A 27,323-nucleotide genomic window follows, 5' to 3' on the forward strand; every position below is an offset into this window, starting at 1 on the left:
TACTTAGAGCCTTCAGACCTTCACGAAGGCTTTACCCCAATGCAATTGAGATATTTCTTTAAGTTTCGCTCAACTTTGCCTAATTTACCCAAAAAGAACATTACCCATATGGACAGCCCCCAAACAGATGTCTCGACCCTCCACATCTTTCGCATTTGCACGTTGCAGGCGAGCCTGTTGGCGGGACACTCCGAAATGAAAATATGTTTGTTCGTAGTGGCGTCGATGATGGGCTTAAGGGTCTCAGAGCTAGTGTTGGACCTGCTGGTGACAGGCTTAGCGGTAGACTTCGCGCAGATCTATCGTCGGTCTATGGTTGAAGATGCAGCCGACGGCGAAGGCATGGGTGCCACCTTGTCATCTGTTTTATTCTTATTTCCATATCCAGAGGCGGTACTCCACTCAGAGTCGCTTCCTGGTTCACTTTCAACCACTGGCTATGGATAACCACTTTGGCTTTCTGGTGCCTTGGGCAACGAGGGAAATGGCGGCGTTTTCCCTGCTCTCGGCCCTGAGTCAGGAGCTCTAGTTGTCTGACCAGATAACATAAGTGGATGAAGAGAATAAGCCTGGGGGTACAATGGCGTACTTCGTCGTGACCCTGCCGTCGGAGTTGAAGAGGTGGATTCGCTGCTCCCAGACCTACGAGGCTCAGAGTCCACATAGTCATCATCCTTAGGGTCTTCGACAATGATTGTCGTGGCTTGACCTGATTCTTGGGTCTGTTCGTCTGTTGTGTCTGTCCTTAGGTTGGATCTGCATGGACACGAAGATGTTCCAGCATTCAAGCTCAAAGCTCCAACCTTCTCGGCAACGATGCGATCCAACTCTTGAGTAAGCGTTTGACGCTCTGCAGCACATATCGCCTGAACAAGGACGCCCATCAGCATCGGAGTGAGACGCTGGTGCAGACTATCGTCAAGTTCGAAGCTAGAGTGATGATCCAAGACACTTTGGATCAGCGGAAGCGCACTACCTGAAAGGTTCATAGCTTGTTGGCGACGTGTCAGTGCCAAAGTAGTGGTTACAGAGTCAAGGCCACTTCCAGAGTGCATAAATCTCCACTGATCAATATATGTCGTTATCAGAGGTTTGTATACTCGCGTCGCCCAAGTATATGTATTCTCTAGGATAAGTCGAAACTCGACGATATCTTGACGAATAGTCATATCACCCTTCCAGGTGCATTTCATCATCTGACAGAACTAATCAGTAAATGGCATGAAAAGTTCCCGGACTTCATACTTACATAAGCTTGACTACGTTTCTCCCATTTTGAAGACACAAAATATTTATCCTCACAAAGTACCATGCAGCCTTTAGCAAGATATGTTATCCAAACGTTGACTTTCGGTCCGACAGTGGTTACAACTGGAATCGGAGGGATATGTGCCTCATCAGGTAGCTCGATAGTATACCTCGCCGCGATTTGGTTTAGCTTGACGGCACTTGCGCTGCCGTTGGCTGCTTGACAACACACGGTCTCCTCTAACCGCAAACGTTCATAAGTCGTATACTTTTCTTTCTTATACTCGACAAGAAGCCACGGATAACATTTAAGATCCTTTTCTCGAGGCTCCTTATGAAAAACACGAAACGGAGTCGGGCGAAGACCGTTCTTATAAAGCATCTTCAGGTTGGACCAAGAGAATGACTCCACAAGGGATGGCGTTGGTGTTTTATGCCACTCTCGAGCTCCGTGGTCGACAATTTCAGGTAAATGTGAGTTATCAATTAGATGATACATTGGAAGATAGAATGCGTAGTCGGGTTTGGGACATTTCACAGTCTCAAATCGTTGGGCTGTTGAATCGTCGACGTTGTCACCTTTTCCATTAAAGGTTTCCCATAGAGCGTCAGTGTCGCTGGTTATGTTCTCATCAGCATTTGTCACCCAAATCTGTCCTTGTCATACCTACAATACGACAGTGTCATAGTAATAATTGCATCGTGAAACTCTAATAGCGTACATATTAGTAACGTGCCTTTGGATGCAAATTCTACACTGACCTGCGTGAGTCTTTCGGCGATCCTGAGGCGGTTTGAACAAGTGGATCAAAGAATTTCTGTCGAAAGAAATTTTCCCAATCACTTTCGGAGTACCCTCCTTTAGAGTATCTCAGCCAGACGCTGGATGACGGCTAAATCCTCTCTACTAATTTAAGTTCTCAGCCATTAGTTTCAGTTGAAAATACCACAGCTAACTCACGACTTCTTGGCAGCATCTTCGTTAGAAGTTGCGTCGAAGTCTTGATATGCGAAGTCGAGCATTGACTGTCGAAGGGTTTCGGCATGGGGCGGAAACGGAGCCCACGGGATCGTGGTGCGGATAGATGCATCGAAGAAGAAGCCCTTCTTGTTTAAGTCGTCGCGATCCCAAGACATCTTCAACGTACGATTGAAGAAGAGGGTAAACAGTGAGGGATTTAGTTAGGGGTTAGGTTGAACCTGTTGGTTGTCGACTTTCTCTGGTACATGTTTACATGGCAGGGTTACATTTGTCGGTTCACATCCCTGTTTGATTCAATGTGTCTCGTGATGCCTGCCTACTGGTTAGATTGCATTACGAAACTACAGAGCGATTCATATATCTATTATTGCAATCGGTATAGATTCTTCCTATGGTTTTCTTCCTATACATCAGAAACCTAGTTCAAACTCTCTCTTTAAGTATTTGTTTTCCTGTAATAAGAATATCCTTAACCTATGTATTCAATTTAGTTTTGCGTGTCTATAACCAATCTACTTGGACCCCATATTTAAGCCATGTGATGAAGAAGCTGAAACAGGGATGATGCCCAATGAGCAAATAACAGACCACTTATTCCATTAGGCTAGACCTCAATCGCTCAAGGCCCGGATTCCCCGCGACCCGTACCGAGTTTAGCGTGCTTAGTAGCCTCCTTTGAATTGGCAGGGAAACTTCAGCCAAATGATCAAAGAAAACAACCACCAGATCATGGAAAGCTAGGCTTGACACAGAGCACGGAATCTACCCCTTTACAAAACTAGAGTACATCAAATAATAAGGACTATATAACTTGAAATAAATACATTCATAGTATATAGATAAAACCTCTCATCCTATTCATACACCGGCACATATTTCTTCCTAACATAGTCCCATACAAGGTTCTCGTGGTCACTCTCTTCCCCATGAGCCTCATCATCGTACTCACATTCCTCGTCATCATCGCCGCTCTCATCATCTTCCTCAACTTGTTCATACTCCTCATCACTGGTACTCCCATCAACTTCAATCTCAATTGGTCCTGCGAGAAACTTAGTCCCGCTTTCTCGTTGCTTCAAAGGCCCAGCCGCTATAGTTTTCTTAAGACGTGAGGCCGACCTCTCCAATTGAGAAGTCAAACTGGGGGATACTTGCGCATCGCGCAGTGCTTTTATTCGTGCGCTTCGTCGCAAACCGGTCGGTGGAGTTGAAGATGCCGAAATGGGACTCCCATGCCTGTTGGAGGTCGGAGTCACTTTATCATTCAGGTTCATTGACATCATCCTGTCGACGGTGTGTTCCAACTGCTTGGTAGGTGACTCGTCAGCTTCGGGGCTTTGCTGCCGACTCCTTGTTTCTATTTCTTCCTGTCGAAACGCTACTGCGGTTCTTTTGGCGTGTAGGAAGGCTTGGGAATGAATATACTCCCACTGGTCGATATATTTGACCATCAAGGGCCTAAAATCTCTAATAGCCCAAGCATATATGTTTTGAAGTATTGATCTGAACTTAGCAATGTCGCGAGAGTTTCTCATGTCGCCATCCCAAATACATTGCATCATCTAATCCAAGTTTAGAATCGTTAGCAGGGTTCACCTTCATACTTCACATTCTATACTAACATAACTTTTGCCAGTTCTTTGCTTTTCCTTTTTTATGTCGCAACGGCATGCAAGGGAATTATCAGTAAAATATGTTATCCAGACTTTAACTTCGGGTCCAACTGTAGTCACGGCTGGGATCGGGGGAATATGTGCCAAGCCAGGTGAATTCGTCTCATACCACGCAGCAATCTCGTTGAGCCTAGCAGCACAACCGCTGCCGTTGACGGCTTGACAATAGACCTCTTCTCTCAATCGCGCGATGGCGCCTTTTGAGCCCCTTCTCGACTTGAACTCAACAATAAGCCACGGGAAGCACTTGAGATCTCTCTTCTCAAGGTCCTTTTTGAAAGGATCGAAAGGGGACGGTCGCAAGCCATGTCTGTAGAGTTTTCCCAAGGTAGACAATGATAGTAACGCCGAATGTTCACGCGGCTCCAGAGCTACATGAGGAGCTGTTTCTGATATGAGAGAGTCGGGGTGAATTGGAAAATAAAGCGCATAGCCAGGCTACGGTGCGCTCTCATTCTTCAGTCGATCAGACATTGTCCAGCCAAGTCCGTTCTTCTTTGTATTGAATATAACCCATCGAGAATCGAAGTCGCTGATTATATCTGGTGAGCCCGAAGTCTTTAGATCTCTCCGGAACTACTTACGAAACTATATTGTATTCCGAGGAGCTGTTAGCGGCTGAGATGCTTTCTTCAAGCGGCTTAAGGAAGTTTTCTTGAAAGAAGCTTGTCCAGTGCTTCTCTACGACCTTTTCGTTGGTAAGGTCCGTTGCTTGGTTTGCGAATATCTGATCCTGATCAGAAGCGTCCTGGCTAAAGTCATCGCAAGTGAAGTCAAGGATTGACCCTCGGAAGGCTTCCACATGATCTGGCTGGCCATTGGTTGAGATCTCTTCATTATAGAAAAAGCCACGGTCAAATAAGTTATGGCGTTTCCAAGCAGTCCCCTTTCTCATCTTTTTGTCAGAAATTGGTTCCATATTGATTGAAGAATAAAGAGGCTGAGGTCTTCAGTCAACACGTAGAATTTGGAATTGCAAGCAAGACTGAGAGGTCTAGCTCGGAATAGGAGAAGAGAGTGTTGGTCGACGACTCTTCCCCTCCATATATGCACGACGAGGTTCCATCTGTTGGTTGCGATATCTATATCCCTGCTTGGTGTGTTTCAGAATGCCTGCTTACTGGTCAGCCCACCTTCCCAAGCCGCATATCAACTCAAATATCAGCTCTGCAGGCATGAGAATTTTTGAACAATTTAAAACGCACACATTAAATCTTGAATTGAGATTACGTTCATTGCACAGCACTTTATCTTCAGATGGGATGAAGCTGAAGCTTTCGACTAAACATCTCTGTAGAATCTGCAAACGATCTTGAAATCCGCCTAGCCGGGAGTCCTGAGAACCTAGGCTGGGGTTGGATTCAGCTGAAACCAGGATAACACAGCGAACGAATGAGAGACCGTCAGTTCTTGGAGGCTAGGCCTTAACTGTGAGGCCCGGGTAACCGACCACCCTACCCGAGTTTAGCGTCCCTAGCTGCTCATCAGCCTTTACTCCGTAGGTCTTGAGACTCCCTTGCAGGACTCTGCAAGGGAAATTACACATACTCCAAAGATACGGGGGTTGCCGGGTAATTTCTTCCTGACCTTGATTGAGAGGTCCAAGTGTGAGCCACATGCACAAGACAGCACAGTCACGCAATTCAGGCTAGTCTTATCTGATGTGGGTTCGATCGAATTTGGAAAAGACTTGTTGCAGGCAAAATTTGTCCATTCCGGCCTTCTGTATTCCGTATGGCCCCAATTGTGTCAGTCTTGCGTTAAGAAACATCGTAAACGGTATCTTTGCTTAATATTAAGCTTCTTCTTTGAGTTTTCCTGTGCTTAAATGTATAGCTACTTCTTAAAAATCTTAATTGGAAACTTTGTGCCCATTACCTTATATGCCGCAGGGTTGGGATGCAGACCGTCGCCAGAGTCATACTGAGGGAGCAGCTTATCTCCATTTCCGATCAAAGCGGCGAAGTCGACAGTATGGTCAAAAGTCCCGTTTTTCAAGATCCAGTCGTTGATAGCGACTCGAGTAACTTCTCTTTCGGGAGCGTAGTACTGGTTTCCAAGCATCTGAGTGATTGTTGCTCCAACAGTGGTCATGCCCGCCTTCTTACTATCCTTCGTGATTTGTATATACGCTGCTATGAGGCCGTCTTTGATCCTCTTTTGGGTAGCATCGTCGGTCGCGGATGGTCCGATGTCATTGACCCCTTCGAAGACAACGACGAATTTGGCACCTGGTTGCTCCAGGGCATCTCGCTTGTATCGTTGGAGCAGAATAGGCCCCAGACCGCCTGAGAGGATAGCATTGCCACCTGCTGCCATGTTGTTCACAGCGACATTTGACATGCCAGATTCTTGCAAATGAGCTGCAAGAGCATCGGACCATCTGGAGATTGTAAGCAAAGGTACTGAAGGGTCGGAAACTCTTCTTACCGATCGTTGGTGTCGTCCGTACTTCCACGGCCGTCGGTGATACTGTCTCCGAGAAGTACAACAGCGAAGTGGTCCTTGGGTGCCCACGAGTCAACCCCGTTCGCAAAATACCAATGCTTGGCGCTTGCCTCAGATACAGATGCAGCGTTGACATGGTTCCCCTTTTGCATCCAGGACGTCGTTCGGCTGCCTGGATGCCCAGTAATCTTGTTTCCAAGCTGGCCCTTCTCAGTGTAGACAGACAATGCGAGGTTGGACAGAGGCTTCAGCTTGAAGTCAATGGGGTCGGAGTAGACAATCTCTCCTGCTGGGACAGACACGGACTTGTTCCCCTTGAACTTGAGCTGCTTCGTGGTCTTGGTATCGATTTGACCGACACCGGCCTTTCCCCCGGCTGGTAGAGCAATTGATGCCGCAGTGATGGGCAAGTCTGTTTTGCCAAAGATGTTGGAAAACCGGATACGGATCTTCTCAGCTCCAATGGACATGTGAAATGTTTGGCGGAGAGTAGTATTTTCGAACTGAGCTGCTGCATCTGCTCCTCCCTGTCGTAAAGTCATTCATTAGTACTTGAGGGCTTTGCAAGGGAGCTTCATCAGTTCTGGATGAAAACGTACAAAAGGAGCTGGGGCTAAGTTTGCAGGCTCAACTTCCTGAGGCATCGACGCCCAGGTGCCTACCCAATGACGCTTGTTATTGCCATTGGGTAATGCCGAGCCTGAGAAAACCAGGCAGGCTACTAGAAGAGCCTTTGTCTTGATGCGATCAAACATATCTGCAGTCAAGACCTCAATTGCCACAAATAGAAAAAACAACTGTTTACGAAGAATGAACTGTTAAAAGACATCACGATGGTCTTATACGATCAAGGCATGAGGTCACGGCAGAAAGTGGTATTAGGCTAAACGGGGGATCAGCATCTGAAACTCTATTTTGCCGGTACGGGCCAATGGCAGTTGGCTCCAATTGATGGAGTTGGTGCCTCCGAAATACCGTATGGAGCTTGGCTTAGTATGCTTAATTATCCAGTTAAGCACCCGCCAGTCTCCACTGAATATCGTGTCAAGCTGATCGTTCATGGATCGCTTCTGGAAAAACACTACCGCACCAATGAGCACTATTAAATGAGGTCGCAATATCTAATGATGTCTGGGGAAAATGCAGGACCCCAGAAAGCTCCACTCTAAACAGTCCTACCCGGGGACCTTGTGGTGAGCTCAATCTCAGCAGGAAAGTCCGTTGACGACGATAGAGAGAGTCTTGATGTAAAAGGATACCAGGGAGAAGAAGTTCTACTGCAAGAACAATCGCTGCCCAATGTTGGGATTGAAGATCGTAATGATTTGAACTCAACAGCGAGAATAACGAGTAGCGTGGTCACAATCCAGAAAATAATAAAAACCCACCACTTGTAAAACAATTCCGGCAAAATGCCCGCCTGCATCCTGAATATACCAGTAACAGCTATCAGGTCCTGAAGCCTGAATCTTCCAAGTCATCAAGCATCAGGGACGGGTCGGCGCTCATAATGTACTCATAGGTATCCATGAATTCGAAATCAAAGGAATCACCAAACCCGGCTACACCTGGAGCGTCGGATGTATTTGTATAGACGTCTGCAACTTGACGCTGCTCTATCAGTCCGAGATTCGAACTTGCTCGTCCACCTGCACCAAACTTTGTTCCAATGTTGGGCGTGCCGGCCTGAGACATACCAACTTCAATTGGTGCACGGGACTTGCGCCTCTGTGCACTTTATTTCTGGTAGTGTACAGACCGTAGGACAGCATCAAACATCACTGATGCCCCCAAGCGACCAGTGACCAGAAGGCCTCTCGGGAGCAGATCATTGACGTTGTTTTCGTCTTCACCTGTCGTTACATAAGCGCACGCAACTTCAATCAACCGATGGATGATCTCAGCAGCCCGTGTACGATCTGGATGTAAAGGCTCCATTCTAAATACGGCCTGTGCATCGGCAAGACGGGACATAGCCAGGTCAATGTCCTGCGGCGTTAGACTTGAATGCGACAAAAGAGCCCGAAAAATAAATGTCGCTGCAAAGAACAGGTGGCTGATGAGTGTTTTTGGCCAGAACGCTACACTGCAAGTAATCTCTTCTGAGCCTTGACTGGATTTATCACGGAGTTGGTGGAGCATATCTGATATCATTGTCGAAGCACACAGCAATCCGCCGATCAATACCGTGTCTCGATTGGAAATAACCTGCAGAGCTTCAACGGGCTCCTTTGGATGAGGCAATAGAAGTGTCATGGCAAACAAATACAGTTTTGCGCCTTGCAAAATGAGTTTTGCCTTGAGATTCCAGGAGTGCTGGTCTGAGCTTCTCAGTGTCTCCAGGTCGTTGATGCTGCTTTGTGTCTGGGAAAAGTGAAGGGCGGAGTCTGTGATCATATCGAGCTTTGCCATCGACGTCACAGTAAGCAAGCGAATCTCTAGTAGCCTGTCATCGGGCGGGTCCAAAAGGTTTGATGCTTGCTCTCGAGCACGAGATACGCAATTCAAGTAGTATCCAGCTGAGAAGAGGGATGGAAACCCCAAGAACTCACTAAGCCTGTGACAGTATTGCCGTGTGAGCAGCGGATCTCAGGGACGTTACACATGGGAGTAGCTGCAAGCCAACATACCGAGTGCTCAGATCAAAGCACGCAAGCCAAGTAGTATTCCTCACAGCAGCGTCGATGTTTGGCACAGCGCGGCGGCTGGCATTCCTCCTTAAATGTATGTTGAGGAGCGGGTTGGATGGCAGGTGACAGTTAAGCTGCATGGCAGAGTTCACAACAAGCCCCATATATCCCCAGGACAAGTCTTGCCAAAGGCGAAGCTTCGGAACTGGCCATAAGCAAAGGCAAAGCAGAGCATGCATCATCTCGACGGTGAGTGGAGCACGGAGAACTGTCGCTGAGAGCATGACCTCGTGCTCTGTCACAATAGAAGAATACATATGCGCGTGCTTTGGATGCATTTGGCAAGAACAGAGAATGATAGTCCAGAAAAGATGTGGAGAGAATTGTGAGTACTCGCTTAGAGACGTACGTATGGGCCTCAAGAACTTGGCGTGCGGACGGTAGTAGCTATCGAAGCTAGTTCTTGAGTCAGTTCGGCTCTCTGTAAAGCTTCAATTTGCATTCGGGCTATGTAATACTGACTGTTGAAATAAATCCAGAGCCACTCTGTTGTTCACGGTTATACTTCCGAGCTGGTAACTGGATGGTATGTCGACGCCTTTGAGCTGCAGCCATGTCTCTCTGCCCCGCGTACATCCGTTAATGCTAGTTGCGGCAGTATCTTGAGCAGTATCGATAGGAGCAGCGGAATATTGAGAGTCTGCATGAGAGGACGGACTAGAGGAGCGCGTGGAGTCTGAGGACGACATGCCGGGTTCTCGTGTCATTGTCGACTGCACCATATGACAATGGGCTTCCATGCTGCTTGATTGATCAGAAAGCGGCTGCTGAGGTTCGATGGAGTTGGTGATTGCCTCAACAATACTGTGAGTATGGGTATTAGGGTCGTTACTAAGGATGGGGTTCGGTCGATTGTTCTTGGAAACCGCAGGGAAGTTACTGACTTTCTTGTCGGAATTCGTTTGAAATTCGAATCAAACCGACATTGGAGCCCGCGCTTATTGCACCTAGTGCATGAGACTCCAGCGGGTTTGTGGCGAGCATCACAAGCCAGCTTAGCCTGCCGACATGCCGTACAGCTTTTTGCGCGGCTAGGTCTTGGATGCATAGTGACAGCGAATGGCTCAAGCGAAAGCTTGAGGAATATTAGACCGGAAATGGTCAACAGGTTTCTCTACGATAGACTGAGACAAAGGGAACGGCAACCCGGTGTAGATGGCGTTGACTCTTCGTCAAAGTCCGAACTGCGAAATTCGCAGTTCAGGACTTGGCAGACAAAGTCCGAAGAAGTGCGGGGCTGGTAAGTTGGTGCTTACGGGTTATGGCCAGTGAGCAATCAGATTTGTCTGCTTTGTAAGCCCATGTACCTACAAGATAAGGCGATGGCTTACGTGGAATTGCGGTTTTGGGTCTACGAGCAATGCCAACACCGGTGGCTGTGCCAGAATGTCGCACCCTGCGTGGCCTTCGACCTTGAAGATTTCTGGTATCAAACTGCGAAAATCGCAGTCTCGATTACACTAATCATGGTCTCACCAATGAACCAATAACAGAGAAAGACCCCAGTCCGTTGGTGTACGTTCTCATAGCAATGGCAAATATATAAATCAACCGCGAGAGTCCAGCTTTTAGATCCATCCCATGACCAATTCAGTCTTTTTACCTATTCCTGACTCGCACCAACGCAGCATGTCAGCAGAGCAAGACCTACGCAAGGGCTGTCACGCTTACATAGCGGGCACCCATACTTCATATGGCTATGTTCCATCCACTGCTGCAGGAATTGTCTTTTGTATCTTGTTCGGCCTCTCTACCATTATACACCTAGTTCAACTTGGTCGGTCTAGAATCTGGTGGTGCAGCGTCTTTGTCATTGGTGGACTGGGTATGTGTTTCCCGCTATATCTATTGCTGTGACCGTTGGTTAATGGCAATGAAAGTCGAAATCATCGGCTGGGCGGGCCGAGCTTGGTCCTCTCAATGCCCTTACAACTCAACTGCGTTCCTTATGCAGATATCGACACTGATCATCGGTATGCACTCCCGACATGATCTGGACAGTCCCTCTTGGCGTTTAGCTAACCGACTGACTATTTAGCCCCCGTCTTCTTCACTGCTGGTGTCTATATCATCCTTGGCCGCTTGATTCAAGTTTTCGGCCGCGACTGCTCCATCCTTCGACCGAGTCTATATCTTTGGATATTTTGTACTTGCGACACGATTTCCCTCGTCGTCCAGGCAATCGGTGGTGGTATGGCCTCAGTGGAAGTGAACAAAGTCAACGGCAACACAGATCCGGGTACGAACACCATGGTCGCAGGAATAGTCTTTCAATTGGCTTCCATGAGCGTCTTTGTTGCTCTTGCAATCGACTTTCTGGTTCGGTCCACTAGACGAGGCATGTTGAAATCCGGAAAGCAAACTTCCATTCCTATACTAAGTGCCATGACGCTGTCATTGTTGTGCATCTATCTGAGGAGCATATACCGCACTATAGAGCTTGTACAGGGTTGGACGGGTTACCTTATTACACATGAGCAGTACTTTATCGGGCTTGATGGGGCCATGATGGTAATCGCCGTTGGGATCTTCAACTTTATTCATCCTGCAAGTTTCTTACCTCGATCATCCACAGAGGATACAGGGGAGTGGCTGGAGATATCGCCGAGATCTAAGACAAGAAAATAAAGCTTATGTATTTGACGGTTAATGTGAAGGGGTATCGCTTAGATACTGTATAGAATGTCCAGTGACATTGCAATACTACAGCCTACAACTCCTATCACGATAATAGGGTTTGTAAGCCTGCGATTCTTTTAGGCACTAAGACTCTTCCTTCTCCGTTTCTCTGCCATTTTCCATTGAACCCAGACCAATGGTGAGAAGAAAACTGCAATCGCTGTGAGCACAAGGAACGCGTTCCGGATCTTGAGTCTGGCGATCATAGGCTGTATGACGCTGACGCCCGCAGCGCCGAGGAGGCAACGGCACAGGTTATTTGTCGCTGTGGCACCCGCTGAGTTATCCGGGAAATAGTCAACCAATATTGTCGAGTTGATATTGAAGATGGCCGTTGCGGTAGATGCGATGATGAATTGCAGACCCAGGGACGCAACCAGATTTCCCGCAAAATGCCTCCTGAGGTCATTGAACTCATAGCTCGGCCCGTACAGCCCCATTGAAACGATAAAAATCACGCTGAAATAAGGAAGCAGTGATAACCGGACACGTTCGAAAGGAAAGTCCCGGCAGGACTTGACGTCGACGTTGACGAGTCCATGCTCTTGTTTGTATCGAGCCTCGGCACGTTTGAAAGCTCGATCCATCAGTTGGCCAGTACATACCGACCCAACTACACATCCGATTCCATTTGGGAGGAAGCAAAGGCCGACTTGCCATTGTGTAAGGTCGGGGAAAGTCTTAAGTAGCACTGTTGTGGTTGAGGACGTGACCATACTCCAAATGGTGTACACAAGAGCGCCCCAGGAAAGTAGAACTAGAACATCCTTTCTAAGGATATAAGTCAATGGCTCAATGATGGTCTTCCAAGAGAGCTTCTCTAGCTTTGGTGCTGGTGGGGTAGAAGCGTTTGTCCATTCCCTGGGTGGGTGGAAGAAATAAGACCAGGGTTTGTAGAAGCCTTCAAGAGGCACGTCGCCATTACCAGCAATTGTTCGCTGTGTCTCTGGTAGAAATACCAACAGTCCCAAGAGAACCAACGCACTGAAGACGAAGAGGAACCAGAAGATGCTTCTGAATCCCCATGCACTGTTCAGCAATCCACCAATGACGGGACCTATAGCTTGGCCAATCATTCTGTATCAAAGTTGTCAATCAAGAATTCTTGTAGCTTTGGGGATGTGCCTACCTTATGCCGGCGTTGGTTCCCATGAAGCCCGCTCGCTCATCGGGTTCAGCGATATCGGCAATCACACCAGTGCTGATGCTAATCGTCGCAGCCGATCCAGCAGCTTGCAAACCTCGCAAAACCACAAGCATGGCCAGGATGGATGTGAAAGACAACGACACGTTTGCGGTGAGGTAGACTACGAGGGCGACAACAAATGTGATTCGTCGACCGCGTGCATCTGAGATGCCGCCATACAGTGAGGGCGCGATTCCTTGAACAATCATGTACACGGTAATGGTGAAACCAACGTCGGTCGCACTGACGCCAAGGTCTTTGGATATTGTATCGATCGCCGGGAAATAAATGTTAGATGACAAGGCGGAAAACGCTCCTCCTAGGGACACCATGTACACGATCATCCACTTCTTGTGCTTTGCGAAGATATGACGTGGTCGTTTAGATCCGCCAGATGGACGTGAATATACCTCTTGCTCCGTGTCACTTCCCGTATACGGCTGAAGCTCGACTTGTGTTCCAGACTCAGAGTGAGCGATGGTCGGTGTTAGTACGCCATTGTTTGGGGTATAGGGTGGTGAGGAAGATGCTGGCGTTGAGGAAAGGGGGCCTCCGCTCCCCACCAAGTGTGAATGATCCATCATCTCCAAAAAGGACTTGGATAGAAGTAATTCTTTGTAGAGGTGCTGTGAAGCAAAAATTAATGTTTGAAATAGAAGTCAAAGTGAGATGGGACTTGGACTGCTGCCAATTGTCAAATGGATCGGTGTCTTCTATAATATAATCAGATGCAAGACCGTGGTAGTGCCACCTTGTCAATAATACGATCATTAAACCATAAAGCGATACCTGCTATCTGACAGCAATCGGTCTCATCTCACCCATGTGCATGGCTGATTGGATCACTGTTACGAAAAGGTCGATCCCTATCCCCTAAAATCACTGACACTGCACTGCCGTGTTTCATGCACGTGCCCGCCTGCCATAATTCATTTGAGGTACACTCCTAAGTACAACTGAAAACAAGACGCGTCACTAGGAGAGACTGTGCGAGCCAGTCTCAGACATTTAAAAGCATGCCGGCCTTTTGAGAATTGCCGGCACTAGTTGTTGGTTACAGCTAGTAAAGCGCGCGGCAAGAAGTGTATTTTTAGGCATACTTTAGAGCTTGTCTCCCCTTTCTATCCTGGTCTAAGCATGGGGGCGTTATCAGACAGTTAAGCAATAGCTAAAGAGCCCAAGATAAAATGGCAAGAAGATAATATTTCAATATGCCCATTCTGCTAGATAATGCAACTATTATTAATCTATAAACGACAAGGAAACTGTAGTATAAGTAATTAACCTCTATGTGTCTTGAAATATTACAGTTAAGCGATAAACAGCTATGCTCTAACGGCTTAATAGCTATACCAATGTGCTTCTTACATATAATAAGACATCTTTCAAGAACGGCAGGTGATTTCAACAAGACTTGCAATAAACTCGGAGTTGGCATTCCCTTCTGTTTAACCGCGTAATCGTATATGCCCACAGATGAAATCTAAATGCCACCTAAATCGGTTAAACCCCCTATCTTTAGCATGACCGAGATCTGCAAGCATAGCCACGTTTTAATATGAGACAGGGTTCACTAATAAGGTAAGAGACTTACGCATTCATTGACATCATAGGACTCTAATGACCACGAGAAATGAATAGTTTGGTGATCCGAGCCGTCCTTGAGATTATCGTTCCAGGCTAGAAACCTATTTGCAGATCATAAGTAAGAAAACGCCCTAGCGTTACCTTTAGATTATAGGCAAAAAGCTTAGTTTATCCTCTGCAGTAAACCACACACTAAATCGAGCTTTCTCTTAGCAGGTAAGGAGTTTATACTCTTAAGAGCGTATAAAGTATCTGAACATACAGGAACTTATCTATTAGGGATTCATTCACATGATGCTAAGAATCTTATGCTGAATGGCAAATCAAACTCGTCATAGACTGTTAAGCACAAACATCGTACTGTATACGAATATGAAACCAGCCCCTAAGCTTATCAACAAGCCAAATTGATGTTCAGTAGCCATTGGTCTGCTTGGCTCTGAGACGGTTGCCAAGACCGCGTAAGCTCTGACAGCACGGGCGTTTTTAAGGTATAGTGAGCTAGCCTTGAAACGAAATAGATCAAGTCAGCTATTCCATCCTTGGCTAGAGTCTGAGAGTCTTAGGCCGATATCTCGGCAATCCGGCACGGATGGGCGTCGATCCCCACCCCCACCGAAAGTCAATTGGTACACGAGAGCCGCATTTACTGCTTCAATTGATAGTGAAAACGCCTACCATATCAGTGAGAAGACTGGGAGTGCTTACGCGGCCTCGGCGCAGCATGTTACATACATCTCGTATTCTTCTATGCAGTAATGCTGGAACCCAGACTGAAGATTGACTTTCACTTGAACTCTCTTACTCCACTTTGTCTTCCTGCGAGTTCCGTTAGCTGTGTGACAGTATCCAAGTGCTTGATCGAGAAACAAAGACTCGAAGAACAGGAGTCTGCTGCTGAAGCCTTCAGCCGATGTCAAACTGCAGAGTGGCATCATGAAGCATTCCCAAGCCCCACGACATGACTTGGAGTCATCTGTCGAGTACATGAACGATGGCTATTCAATGGAGAGTCCAACGGACTGGCCTGGGCCTCTGGATATGAATGACTTCGTTCCAAGACGACGAAACTTACATATCAAAGGATTGGGAACATCTTCGTTGCCACGTCTTCGAGTCGTCCAGTTTCGAAGGAAGCTGCGGAGAATCTTCTGCCTGCTAATTATTAGCTATCTCTCCATGACGTGAGTTTCGATATCCTCCTGCCCCATTCAGACTGAACCCTAGAGGAACATACTGATAAGGGAGCTCATCGGACAGTGGCCTGTTCCATATTCTAGGAAATACCTTGCATCATTACCTTCCGGACGAAATGGATCTGATCGTTCACCCGTGGATCGACTCCGCAGCGGCAACAATTGGCATCGGACACTGGTTATCCGACTCCACAGTGACCACACAACCTGTGAGTTGCCATTCACATAACGACTATTTGAGGAATGTGCCACTTTTGGACGCCATTTCTGCAGGTTGCCCGAGTGTCGAAGCTGATGTATGGAAGGAGGAGGATGACTTGTACGTGGCTCATCGTCATTTCCAACTACAGGTCAACCATACCCTGGAAAGTATGTATCTCAATCCATTACTCGAAATTTTCGACCGTCAAAGAGACATATTCTCATGTGGACGAGAGATGCCTTGCCATTCCCCTTCGACTGCTAATGAGCCTCCTGCTGGAGTTTTCGAGTCTGATCCGGACCGGCCGCTGGTGGTCCTCATCGATTTCAAAACAGAAGGAAACGCAACCTGGGAGAAGCTTCAGAGACAACTCGAGCCACTGCGACGCAGAAATCTGCTCACGCATTTTAACGGTACAGACATTGTACCTGGCCCCGTGGTCATTGTCGGCACAGGAAATACCCCATTCGACAAGATAGCAGCAAATGCCACCTACCGTGATGTATTTTATGATGCACCATTGGAGTTGTTGGCTGATGCGTCTCAAATTTGGCCAAATCCAAACAGAGCTCAAGCTGCAAGCTCTCAACAACCGGATAATTGCATCGAGCAAGGTGTCTTGCCGAGCAGCATTGAACGAAGGCAAGTCAGCCGATACAATGGGGAAAAGAGCAAATTCTCAAACCAGTACAACTCTCATAATAGCTACTATGCTTCTGCTCATTTCAAAAAAGCAGTTGGGCATGTTTGGGGCTCGCGATTGTCGCAAGAGCAATTACAACGCATTCGGGCCCAGATCCATGGTGCTCATCGATTGGGTCTCAAGGCCAGGTATTTTAGTGTGCCAGCTTGGCCTATTGGGCTGAGAAATCATATTTGGCATATTCTGACACGGGAGGGCGTGGATGTTCTCAGTGTTGATGACCTGCGGCAGGCAACTACGTGGGATTGGAGGAAGAAGAAGGGTCTGTTTTTTTAGCCCTTCTGTATGCAAACGATCTCAAAGACCAGCTCTTTAGTGTTATAATATGTATTTAAGTTGAAACAGTCGAATAGTATAAGTCTCATACTACTGTGATGGTGGCTTGCGTCCGTATACGTATCGAACCTTCATGTATGTATGGATCTTGGGATTCCTAATAGCTTTGCGAATACTCATCAGGAACAGCTGGTATTCGTCCTTGGGCCACTTAAGTACGTCGTTCCACATCATAGTAGTATATCCTGGGGACAATTGTTAGCTAGGCAGTAAGTGAAAAGCGAGAAGTCTTAACTTGCCTTCAATATCATTTTCTAAACAAGCGCGAACAAATCTTCCAACCTCGGCGAGCTTGGGATCCTTTGGCCAATCTCCGACGGGAATCTGGGTGCTTGTTAATAAATTATCGCTTTGAAACCAATGTCTTGCAGCAGTCACCTTGTAGTCAACAGTTGTGATGTCCTCAAAGCCAGCGTCATTGAACCCTTGAACCTGTTGGTCATAGACAAAGAAGGGATTTCCGAGGATCTTTCCTCCTTCTTCAAACAGCTTCTTATATATCTTGAGGTTTGGCTCTTTGTCGATGGTGCCATCATCGCAACGAAACTCGACATCAGCTTCAGCGGATTGAACCCAGCCTCCAGGGACACAGCAGCGGTAAGCCTCAGAAAACAGGGCAGACCAGTCTTTGATAGCACCGAAGATGTAACGGATATGAATGAAATCGAACTCATCATCTTCCCATGTCCAACTAAGGGCTGCGTCGTCTATTTCGAAGCGAACGTTTGGTGGAACCCATTCCGGTTGACATGGGGAGAGGTCGGTACCCACAATCTCGATATTCGGATGACGGTCAGCGAATTCACTAGATTGTTCAGTGAGAGGCTTCAGTCGGGACCAAGATTGCGCTTACATGGCCCAGATACCTGATACCGCTTGTTAATAGTGCATGATAAGAATAGGTTTGAGAGGGCTTACCAGTTCCAGTGCCTACGTCAAGCACTTTCTGTCAAAACACCAACCGGTTAGTAACGCAATCGCCATAACTCTCTTTGGTCAGAGGTACCAACTTTGATATCGCCTGTTTTTAAGGGAGGCAGAAACAGCTTATCATCGAGTAAGATTGTCAAATAGTGGTGACTATGAAAGATCAGACCTGGAACATAATTTCGGGTAATAAAAGCCATACGTCAAGTCCACGGACTCTAGCTGCTGATCGTCGTTGGGCAAAAAGTAGTTGGTCGTGAATTTATCGCTGTGATACGTGCGCCCTTGACTGCGACGATATTCGAGGATACTGGCCGAGACTGAAGCAGTCGAGCTTTCTCTAAAGGAGAATTTGGCATTTAGTCACTCTTGAATATTTTGATGGGATAACTCACGCGTCTGTACCAAGAGTGGAATCGGCATCGTCATCATTTTCGTTGTCCTACAAAACAGATAAATTCATGACTAAACCATGATGAGGTATTTTATCAACATACATGCTCATCATTCGCAGCGATGATATCTGTCTGTTGCGGCGGTGAGACTACGGTGGGCGATGATGGTGCTTCTGCCGGATTCGGTGACCCCGAGGTATGGTCTGCCATGGTTACCGCAATGATTTAATTTTGTGCCTTGGTTGATTATTTGACCCCCATTGAACTGGAGGTGGATGATGATGAGGGGCGATCTGAGATCAGCATGGGTCCGAAACACGTGATGTACAAGGGAGTGCGATGTGAGTTTACAGAATTGGTATCACTGTGGATGCTACTGTAATCTCGGCTACCGACCAAAGAATTATCTGTCATCTTCATCCTCGGCAATCCAATAAGCCTCCACCTCAGCAATACAAGTCCTGGCTCCAGGTGTAACAGCAATAGGAAACCCGCCGTAGTCCGGATCGTCATTAGGCATCATCATGAATTCGCCGTGCCTTGTCTCGTCTCCATTCAATATTCTCAAAGTTTGCAGGTTTCCATTCTCATCAACCTCCTTCTCCTCGCCCCAAAGGATCCCACCAAAGGTTGCATCCTCACGAGCTGCTTTGAATCGGGCGTGAAAGCCCCGGCCGACGAGCAGAAATTTGGAGTTGCCCAAGTGAATAATCATTCCAGCACCAGGGCCAGGCTTGCCAAAGACGAAGCAGCGCTCAACAATAACCTTGATGTCGCCGAATGTGCGTGTCCACTGTTCTGGCTTCTTGTCGCTTGGCTCTTCGTCAAAAAAGAATCCAAAGCGATCCTCGGGTGCAGCATCAAGGAGATATTGCTTGGTCTGATTGAGAAGCTTGAATTCACGGCCAATGATGTCAGAGCCCGTATCAATGCCAAACGGGCTAGCCCCAAGAGCACCGTAAGTCGCATAGGACAACCAGACGCGTCGCGCTCCATATTCGTCGCGTCTCTGTTCCGGGATAAAGAGGGTGTTTCCTTGTTCTGTATAATTCCGACAGACAGTTTCGTAGTCGTGAAAGTAAAGATCCGGTGCTAGAAGGTCCAGAGAGGGCGTATTGAATCGCCAAATATCCAAAACATGTGGGCAAGGACCTCCGGATGGGTAAATTCCGGGCTTGTCACCGCCACCAACCACAACTGGCGCGCCGCCACCAAAGTCCAGCTCTGACGGGCCTTCGATGTTGAGCCACGTGTTTGTGTACAGAGGGATGGGGTACTCAGCCTTTCCTGCTGCGGCAACTCGTCCCACGTAAGAAGAGATTAGATGCGCCATAAAGGCCTCATCAGCTGCTGTTCCAGGCCCAAACAGGGACTCCCAGGAATGAGAACCCGATGAAGGAACGCTTGAGATGCGTTTCTTGAATCTGGAGTGGGTATCGACGCGGCTCAGATATTGTAGGAGATCACTTGGTATGGGTTCAGCAAACGCTTTGTTGGCTCGGTGCGATCGATCCCGAGAATCGCCAAGGACTCCGGTCTCATTCTGAACTTGGACCATCAAGACAGTCTGGTGCTGGGAATCAACCTCTGCAAGATGTCGTAGAAGGGCAGCGAAAGCTCGGGAATCAGCCTCGCATGCGGCGTTGCATAGAGGAGTGATCATCTCGAGTGTCCTCTTGACGCCACCAGCTTCAAGCACTTGAACTCGGGGGAACCGTTTGGGGTCTCTCTTGACCCATCCCGGGGCATATGTTGAAAGTCCGTTCTTGTATGTCCCGAACCAGAGCAAAACGAGGTGCATATCATGCTCCCTGGCGCCTTTCAAGACTAGATCAAGCTCTCTAAAGTCAAAGTGGCCTTCTTTCGGCTCGATCATTTCCCAAGTTACAGAACCGAGCAATGTGTTGATATGATCGGACTTCATTCTCGGCCAAAGTTCACTCATAAACTTGGCGGAGCTGAGGGATGAGTTGTGAAGCTCGCCTGGAAGCATCAAAAAGGGCTTACCCTTGACCATGAGTCGGACGGAGCCTTTGTTGGACCGCTGAAGATGAGGGTAGGCATGCTGGGCTGGTGTTGATGGGATCTGTGTGGCAGTCATGATTATGGAACATAAAACGATAAAAAAACTCAATAGTTGATAAAGATGAAATTGATGATATTATCGAATCGTAGATGGTTCAAATACCTTGAGTATTTCCCAAACCGCATAAAATGGAGTGTAGGGTTGGTGGATCATGCGTTCCTGTGCGGAGCGCTCTCGCCATGCTTGCAGGGATCCTCGGACTTACTCCGCATTAACCCGGGAGAAATTGGCCCGAGTCTCGACCAATAGTTGCGGCTTTCTTGGGTTGGGTGCGGGGCACCGCCTCCCGAAGTAGGGGTAGCATCGACCGTATTCAGGTCACGTATCTACCCTCAACGGCGGAGTGTCGAGCACACCAATTCCCTGCCAACAGTCTAGATCATCGAGCTTCCGAAGTAATCGCTCGAGTTTAATTCTCGCATCTCCTATCTCCACTTCCCCCACGTCACTCCCCAACTGTTCGAGGTAGGCAGCTCCAATGTCCCGAATCTTGGGGACAAGGCTGCTGCCGTTTGCATCAAAGACAGCGCGGGGAAGATGGTACAGGATCTCCAACAGGTCATCTACAATCTTCTGATGGTCTTGTGCGCTATTGGCTGTGGGACCGAACTTCTGAAGAATATTGGAGCGGATGTTGAGACTCGTCACGAATAAATTGGCGATTTGGACGTCGTGCCCTTCCGTGACGTTAGCGGGACGAGACAGACCACCACGCCATCGCAATTCGGGCGGGAGATTATCCAAGACTTGTTGAATCTTTGCGAGATATCTCGTGATAGTAATCTGTGGTTCCGCACCCTCGGGACCTTGCTGCACCTCTTGCCAGATGAGGAACAAGTCGCTTAAAGAGTTCAGTCCTGGAACATAAGTGGTCTCATCTCCATGCCAAGGTGGCTCGTGACAGCTGCCTGGAGCTTTTGGCTCCATCTGATTATCTGAAAGAGGGAGTGGTCTTGGAAAGTTCTCGATGCGATCTTGACTGAGTAGGCTGATGGGTAGTCTTCCGAAAATATCCGCACTACTGTGATACGTGACTTGGTTAGCGCTGCCAGAGCCATGCACTCCCAGTGCCGATACATACCATGCACTAGCAAATAATAGCCATATGAGTCTTCTCAAGAGCTGCTGTTCAGCCTCATCGTGCTCGTGTATCCGATAATACGCCAGGTACCTGGCCCCTGCAGCGGCCTCGCTCAACGCGTGATAGGCGCGCATACTGCTCAACCCCGATTTTGTGGTGGCGCTCATGGCTGTTCCGACATTGTACAAGGCGATGCACCTGTCCATGCTAAAAGAGTCTCGGGTAAATTGACTCTTGAGCAGTCCGTGAGCATCGAGGAAGTCAACGCAATAATCTACAGTCACTGGCCCATAGTCACCCCGGGGTAGTGTCGCTTTGGTTGCTGCACATACGCTGATGACAAGCCCGCAGAACTCGGCGTCAACGTCAGCTACCCCTTGATGAAGGCGCTGGAGGAACCGACGACGGAGTAAGATCGGAGCTAGAGGGTGTATCACATCGAACCAGTCCCCCAGCAGACGCATAATGATCGGCTCCGGGGCAAACACGGAAAGCCACTTGCTACTGAGTCCGGAGCAATTGCATATCGAGGGATGGCTGATGTGGCTCAGAGCCTGAGGACTTTGAAGTGGTGTTGTTGATTGGCGTGTATCATTGCTTTCACCTGGTGAGATAGAAACGTTGTTTGGAGAGGGGATTCCTGGGGTCCCTGTAACCTGCCTATGTGATTTTTGTGCATGTCTATTCTGCGTCAGTATTCCAATACGATCAGCAATCAACATACAATTGACTGACTTATTTGGAGGTCCACGCTTCCTTCTTGGACGTTCATGAGTACAGTTCACATTTAGAAACTCGCAGCCTTGGCATCGCTGATGGCTGGCATCATACGTGCACTACCGACATCGTTAGTGTATAGACAATGAGGGGTAGACAGTGGCATCATGGACGCCAGGAGGATGCCAACCCGGATCTTTCTGGCTCTGCAGACATCACAAGCTGCTTGGTTTCGAGGCCGCTGCCCTGAACTGGCTAACAATGCACTTGCGGAGACAGCCGCAGGGGTGCCCTCGACTGTGTCAGTCATTGAATCCAAGGCTTGACTGCGGTGTAAAATTTGAGGATCTCTGTGCGTAAAATCGACTGGCAAAAAGAGAGAGATAATTAGTCCGAGGAGAATATTCGGATCACCTCCTCTCTTTTAGACTCGTCTGTATGGACCAGTTCGCCGAAATCTCGGATATACTAGAGTGGCCTTGCTTGAACAGGAATGGTTCGACTCTAGGTATTCGTCAAGATCAGACCTTCTTGCCCAATCAAAGACCCCCATGCTATGGACCACCTACAGTGGCTTAACCTGTTGTGATTTAGTCTCCAACACAAACTTCTCAACCTTGTCTTCCCCATGGGGAGAACAGGAAAAGCGTGGCAAACCCGTACCATCCAAAGGCCATGATGCATTGCTGTGACTTGCTGTCACGAGACTCATGGTTTGATTCTTGACTAGTATGTGGCTGTCGAGTGTAGACACTCATGCCAGGCACTTCCTTGTCCTGGATATATAACCCGTCGGGGAAGCAGCCAAGATCATCCCTTGATCAACAGGTGCTTCAACTCCAAGTCCCTTGACCAATTGGCAAATCCACCAACATTCTTGCTCATCATGACCTCAAAAGAAACCGATATCGATGTTTCAGAGGAGACACAAGCTCCTCAGGGCTCAGCCTTGCCGTTCTGGAAACAGACTGAGCTGAGGAAGCTGTACCTTATGATGGTCTTTCTCTTCATGGGCTCGACTACCCTCGGCTATGACTCCAGCTTACTGAATGGTCTTCAGACAATGGGATCGTGGCAGACTTGTAAGTCCTTTATTTGAACCTTGGCACTACTCTCAGCTAACACCATGGGATAGTCTTTGATCACCCAGAAGGAAGTCGGCTAGGCATCTTTGGCGCCATGCCCGGTTTCGGAGGTCTCTTTGTCCTCCTCTTCGCTCCCTATGTCGCCGACGGACTGGGTCGAAAAAAAGGCACGGCTATTGGTTGTGTCATCGTTATTGTTGGCGCCCTTATGCAATGTTTCCCTCAAAAGGGCCACGGACCACGACGCGATGCGCTATATCTCGTCGGCCGATTCATCATGGGCTGTGGCTCCAACATTTCCAACGCTACTTGCCCCCTCCTCATCACTGAAATCGCCCACCCCCGACATCGAGGCAAGATCACGACAGTTTATAACACGCTTTGGTATCTCGGGAGTATTATCGCGGCCTGGGTATGCTTTGGAACTCTGAGAAACCAGACTGGAAACATCCAATGGGTTCTTCCCACTGGACTACAGTGCCTCATGCCTGGTATCCAGCTTTTGGCAATTTTCATTGTGCCCGAGAGCCCCCGATGGTTGATCAGTAAAGGTCGCGAGGAGGAAGCTCGCAAGATTCTTGTCAAGTACCACGGCAACGGCAACGATAACGATGAATTTGTCCGATGGGAATATACCGAGATCGTCAACACTATCAGACTCGAACGTGAATCATCAGACAACGGGTGGGCGGAGCTTTGGCGCACACCGGGCAACCGCAAGCGATGCGGGCTGATTATTGCTACTGCCATCTTCTCTCAGTGCAGTGGTAACGGTCTTGTCTCATACTATGTAAGTGGAATCCAAGATACAACGCCACCGAGGGTGTAAGCTCACTTTTACCATAGCTTGCCGCCATTCTGAGAACTATTGGTATTACGGAGTAAGTGGAGTCATATGCAGAATTGCTAATTAAAGATACTAACACATTCCAGTGCTGTAACTCAAGCATACATCAACGGTGGCCTCACAATCTGGTGCTGGCTTGTCTCTCTCTTCGCCGCCTTCTTTGTCGATCGTGTGGGACGGAGAGTTCTCTTTCTTTTCGCTGGCGTCGGCATGCTCATTTCCTTCACCATCTGGACTGCATGCAGCGCCGTCTACGCAAAGACTGAATCGTCTGCTGCTGGTATTGCCGTCGTCGCCATGATCTTCCTCTTCTATGGCGTGGCTGGTGCTGCATGGCCTGGATTGACGGTTTCTTATACTGTTGAGATCCTGCCATATAATATCAGGGCCAAGGGACTTACCCTCTGCTTCTGCTTTACAGCTCTCTCAGGGGTTTTCAACCAGTGGGTAAATCCTCTTGGCTTGCAGCAGCTTGCATGGAAGTTTTATTTCGTTTATATTGTCATGTAAGTCACTAATCACCTGCCTCAATGCATGAACTGGACTAACATAGTCTTACAGCCTGGTCATCGAGTGTCTCGTGATCTACTTCTTCTTCGTGGAGACAAAGGGTCCTACTCTGGAGGAGATTGCAGTTCTGTTCGATGGCCAGAACTCTGCTGCTGGCATTGCCAAGAGCCAAGCGCAGATGAAGAGTGCAGTTACAGAAGTCGAACACGCTTAGATCTTTCGGTTGGCCCAACCGGTATTCATGAGTGGTAGATATTGGTTCATGTAAACAGACGCAGATAGTCTCTATTGACGGTACCGGTAGTATGAAGCTTTGGTCCAACCTCCTCTCCCTAGACCATGGCTTATGAGATAGCAATACGGACCGATATAGATCCCTTCTTTGTCTGTACTACAATCAAATCATGATCATATGTGATATCATCAATTGTTGTCTCATATAGACGCGCTCTGGGTATAACCCGAAAAGTAAGCAAAGCAGCCATGATGTAGACCTCGCAATAAGCGAGGCTTGAAGAGAAGTTAGCACAAATCCTGGAGATTGATAGACGGTAACTTACTTTTCCCCAATGCATGCACGACTGCCCTTCCCAAAGGCAATCAATAGCTTCTGTAGTTTGAAGTTGGGCTTCCCCCCCTCTAGCCATCTCTCCGGTATGAACTCGTCTGGACTGGGAAAGATCTCCTTATCCCAGTGATTGATCATTGAAGTCATACCGATTGGAGTGCCTCTTGGAATCACCCACTCGACGTTGCCATCCTTACTTTTGTAGACCAAGTCTTCATCGCGGGCGATTCTGGCTGAGCGGTGAGATACCCCAGGCATTACACGAAGAGCTTCATGGATGACGGCCCAGAGATAAGGACGTTGCTCGAGCTCGGTCCATTTGAGGGTTTGGGGATCGATCCCTTCGAGATCAGCCATCAACCGTCTATATGTCAGTGGCTGAGCGAGAAGGTAGTACGTGATAACCGTCAGGATGGCCTGTTGAGACCTGTGAGTACCAACGTGGTATCTAAAAAAAGATTAATTACTTACCGCAGTAGTTTCCGTCCCGGCTAGAAGGAAATTGAACCCCTCTCCCGATAGCCGATACATGGACTTCTCTGACTCTGGTAGTGATTTGGACTCCATCACATCGGCGAAAACTCTTCCACCCTCAGGGTTCTTTAAAGCAGCCGCGATGTATCCAGGAATGACAACATTCATCTGTCTCATGACTGCTTTGATGTCTTCACCTAAGTAGTCAGACAGGAACGGAAGAAGCTGAGCCATCTTCCTTGCAAAGACATTATGTCTCATCATGTAGGCACTCTGGAAGAAAGACTTGACCCAAGTAGCCAGATTAGGCTCCCAGCCATCTTGCGCAATAAAGCCCATAGATTCACCAAAAGCGTACTGAGACATAATGTCTGCCGTGAAGCAGTTAAAGGCTTCCTTCACGTCAAAGGGCTCCCCACCAGCGTATCGAAGCATCTTGTCGACAGTCATCTGTGCAAACTCCTTGACTTCGCCCTCGAGCTTGAGCATCTGCTGGCGAGAGAAATACTTTGACAAGGCCCCTTTCCGCATACGGTGAACTTCGTGATTTACTGTTGAGAAACCAGTCACAGACACGGGACCGGCACCCCCCGTGTTTAGCTGGTGCTGCCATTTGTCGCGGATTCGGCCTGGACCAGCATAGATTTCATCTGTGAAGTACGGATCCGAGCAATGAAGTTCATCCGGGTTGATTCGCACAATTGGACCTGAATCACGTCAAAAGATATTTTCCAGGGGATAGAACTGTTAAGCTTACCATAGCGCTCGTGCATGTGACGGATTTCATGTCCATAACGCCCTACCCGCCACCAATCATGATACGCCTCATACAAATAGCTTGCTGCAGCAATCCTAGGACCAGGAAAGCGGTGCAAGGGATGAAACGGCGAGATATTGTAAACCGCCAGGACCATACGATATGCAAGCCAAGAAACGATCACATATGTGATGGTCTGGAGAAAAGCAGCGGCCGTAATATTGGTTGGTGGCAATACTGACTTTTGATCCATGGTGGCAAGAATTTGCAAGATGAAAGTGACAGTAACCAGGAAATCTTTTAACCAGAGGAGTTTATATCACCTACAGATTAGATATGTGGCTCAAGGGGACCCATTTTATGCTTGGAAATGGGGTAGCGTTGCATCCAAAGATCTATCATCGGCTGTATCTATACTGTTTGCGTTAAGTAGTCCGAAGCCCCCCTGTAAACTTGTGGAGTAATGAATCCTTTAGATCTTGAAACTTGAAGAGTTTTCACTATATTTTAGACTCAAGAAGAAAATATAATAATACTCAAAGTAACTTTTTTTATAAGACTAAGCTGATAAAGAAAGAAATCTATAGATAGGGACTTAAACCTAATCTGCATACTGGTTGAAGCAAAGATGGAGAACAAAAAGTTGAGAACAAAAGAATGAGAAAAGAGATAATTGTTTCTTGCCAGCTCACCATCAAGACCAATAAAACGGATGCTATTGGCGTATGCTCTCAACGAGTAGTAGAATTGGGAGTGTGCAGCTGAATAGGGGTTTGTCTGCCCAAAGCAGCTGTTCCGTACTATTGACCGTATATGGGTTGGCTGTCGAGGCTATCCCAATTAAATGCTTTAGCTCAAGGTTGCTTGACCGAAACAGCAAACTGAGCCTTTGCGGAAGTTCCAGTAAACGAATTGATTCCACTACAGTTTATTGTAGACTCTTCGT

The 27,323-nt window shown here is 47.8% G+C and overlaps 13 protein-coding genes across 13 annotated transcripts; 3 read left to right on the forward strand and 10 right to left on the reverse strand.

The window, feature by feature from the left end:
- Nucleotides 1-437: 437 nt before the first annotated feature.
- On the reverse strand, nt 438-2,385 carry FMAN_08316 (uncharacterized protein; the record flags this gene model as incomplete). Its single annotated transcript, XM_041821777.1, has 5 exons — nt 438-1,196; nt 1,250-1,865; nt 1,920-1,958; nt 2,011-2,130; nt 2,210-2,385. 5 exons carry the CDS (start codon nt 2,383-2,385, stop codon nt 438-440), a joined length of 1,710 nt encoding a protein of 569 aa, XP_041687524.1.
- A 699-nt stretch (nt 2,386-3,084) lies between these two features.
- Nucleotides 3,085-3,765, reverse strand: FMAN_08317 (uncharacterized protein; the record flags this gene model as incomplete). Its single annotated transcript, XM_041821779.1, has 1 exon — nt 3,085-3,765. The coding sequence occupies one exon, from the start codon at nt 3,763-3,765 to the stop codon at nt 3,085-3,087; it is 681 nt and encodes a 226-aa protein (XP_041687525.1).
- Nucleotides 3,766-4,341: 576 nt separating this feature from the next.
- Nucleotides 4,342-4,822, reverse strand: FMAN_16200 (uncharacterized protein; the record flags this gene model as incomplete). The annotated part of the gene is made up of 2 exons (XM_041821780.1): nt 4,342-4,435; nt 4,488-4,822. The coding sequence occupies 2 exons, from the start codon at nt 4,820-4,822 to the stop codon at nt 4,342-4,344; spliced, it is 429 nt and encodes a 142-aa protein (XP_041687526.1).
- A 917-nt stretch (nt 4,823-5,739) lies between these two features.
- On the reverse strand, nt 5,740-7,106 carry FMAN_08318 (uncharacterized protein; the record flags this gene model as incomplete). Its single annotated transcript, XM_041821781.1, has 3 exons — nt 5,740-6,286; nt 6,334-6,878; nt 6,951-7,106. The coding sequence occupies 3 exons, from the start codon at nt 7,104-7,106 to the stop codon at nt 5,740-5,742; spliced, it is 1,248 nt and encodes a 415-aa protein (XP_041687527.1).
- A 982-nt stretch (nt 7,107-8,088) lies between these two features.
- FMAN_08319 (uncharacterized protein) lies at nt 8,089-10,089 on the reverse strand (the record flags this gene model as incomplete). Its single annotated transcript, XM_041821782.1, has 4 exons — nt 8,089-8,902; nt 8,982-9,437; nt 9,504-9,845; nt 9,908-10,089. 4 exons carry the CDS (start codon nt 10,087-10,089, stop codon nt 8,089-8,091), a joined length of 1,794 nt encoding a protein of 597 aa, XP_041687528.1.
- A 581-nt stretch (nt 10,090-10,670) lies between these two features.
- Nucleotides 10,671-11,669, forward strand: FMAN_08320 (uncharacterized protein; the record flags this gene model as incomplete). Its single annotated transcript, XM_041821783.1, has 3 exons — nt 10,671-10,866; nt 10,922-11,014; nt 11,080-11,669. The coding sequence occupies 3 exons, from the start codon at nt 10,671-10,673 to the stop codon at nt 11,667-11,669; spliced, it is 879 nt and encodes a 292-aa protein (XP_041687529.1).
- A 128-nt stretch (nt 11,670-11,797) lies between these two features.
- On the reverse strand, nt 11,798-13,487 carry FMAN_08321 (uncharacterized protein; the record flags this gene model as incomplete). The annotated part of the gene is made up of 2 exons (XM_041821784.1): nt 11,798-12,797; nt 12,850-13,487. The coding sequence occupies 2 exons, from the start codon at nt 13,485-13,487 to the stop codon at nt 11,798-11,800; spliced, it is 1,638 nt and encodes a 545-aa protein (XP_041687530.1).
- A 1,942-nt stretch (nt 13,488-15,429) lies between these two features.
- On the forward strand, nt 15,430-16,870 carry FMAN_08322 (uncharacterized protein; the record flags this gene model as incomplete). The annotated part of the gene is made up of 2 exons (XM_041821785.1): nt 15,430-15,677; nt 15,754-16,870. The coding sequence occupies 2 exons, from the start codon at nt 15,430-15,432 to the stop codon at nt 16,868-16,870; spliced, it is 1,365 nt and encodes a 454-aa protein (XP_041687531.1).
- A 90-nt stretch (nt 16,871-16,960) lies between these two features.
- FMAN_08323 (uncharacterized protein) lies at nt 16,961-18,462 on the reverse strand (the record flags this gene model as incomplete). The annotated part of the gene is made up of 9 exons (XM_041821786.1): nt 16,961-17,115; nt 17,170-17,254; nt 17,309-17,735; nt 17,784-17,796; nt 17,849-17,876; nt 17,941-18,010; nt 18,060-18,197; nt 18,253-18,299; nt 18,355-18,462. The coding sequence occupies 9 exons, from the start codon at nt 18,460-18,462 to the stop codon at nt 16,961-16,963; spliced, it is 1,071 nt and encodes a 356-aa protein (XP_041687532.1).
- A 193-nt stretch (nt 18,463-18,655) lies between these two features.
- FMAN_08324 (uncharacterized protein) lies at nt 18,656-20,353 on the reverse strand (the record flags this gene model as incomplete). The annotated part of the gene is made up of 1 exon (XM_041821787.1): nt 18,656-20,353. One exon carries the CDS (start codon nt 20,351-20,353, stop codon nt 18,656-18,658), a length of 1,698 nt encoding a protein of 565 aa, XP_041687533.1.
- Nucleotides 20,354-20,656: 303 nt separating this feature from the next.
- Nucleotides 20,657-21,883, reverse strand: FMAN_08325 (uncharacterized protein; the record flags this gene model as incomplete). Its single annotated transcript, XM_041821788.1, has 1 exon — nt 20,657-21,883. One exon carries the CDS (start codon nt 21,881-21,883, stop codon nt 20,657-20,659), a length of 1,227 nt encoding a protein of 408 aa, XP_041687534.1.
- Nucleotides 21,884-23,022: 1,139 nt separating this feature from the next.
- On the forward strand, nt 23,023-24,792 carry FMAN_08326 (uncharacterized protein; the record flags this gene model as incomplete). The annotated part of the gene is made up of 5 exons (XM_041821790.1): nt 23,023-23,218; nt 23,272-24,011; nt 24,068-24,102; nt 24,155-24,574; nt 24,630-24,792. The coding sequence occupies 5 exons, from the start codon at nt 23,023-23,025 to the stop codon at nt 24,790-24,792; spliced, it is 1,554 nt and encodes a 517-aa protein (XP_041687535.1).
- A 130-nt stretch (nt 24,793-24,922) lies between these two features.
- Nucleotides 24,923-26,630, reverse strand: FMAN_08327 (uncharacterized protein; the record flags this gene model as incomplete). The annotated part of the gene is made up of 4 exons (XM_041821791.1): nt 24,923-25,088; nt 25,139-25,563; nt 25,618-26,327; nt 26,378-26,630. 4 exons carry the CDS (start codon nt 26,628-26,630, stop codon nt 24,923-24,925), a joined length of 1,554 nt encoding a protein of 517 aa, XP_041687536.1.
- Between the last annotated feature and the right edge of the window lie 693 nt (nt 26,631-27,323).

Source organism: Fusarium mangiferae (genome assembly GCF_900044065.1).
Source record: "Fusarium mangiferae strain MRC7560 genome assembly, contig: FMAN_scaffold012, whole genome shotgun sequence".
Taxonomy (NCBI): Eukaryota; Fungi; Ascomycota; class Sordariomycetes; order Hypocreales; family Nectriaceae; genus Fusarium; species Fusarium mangiferae.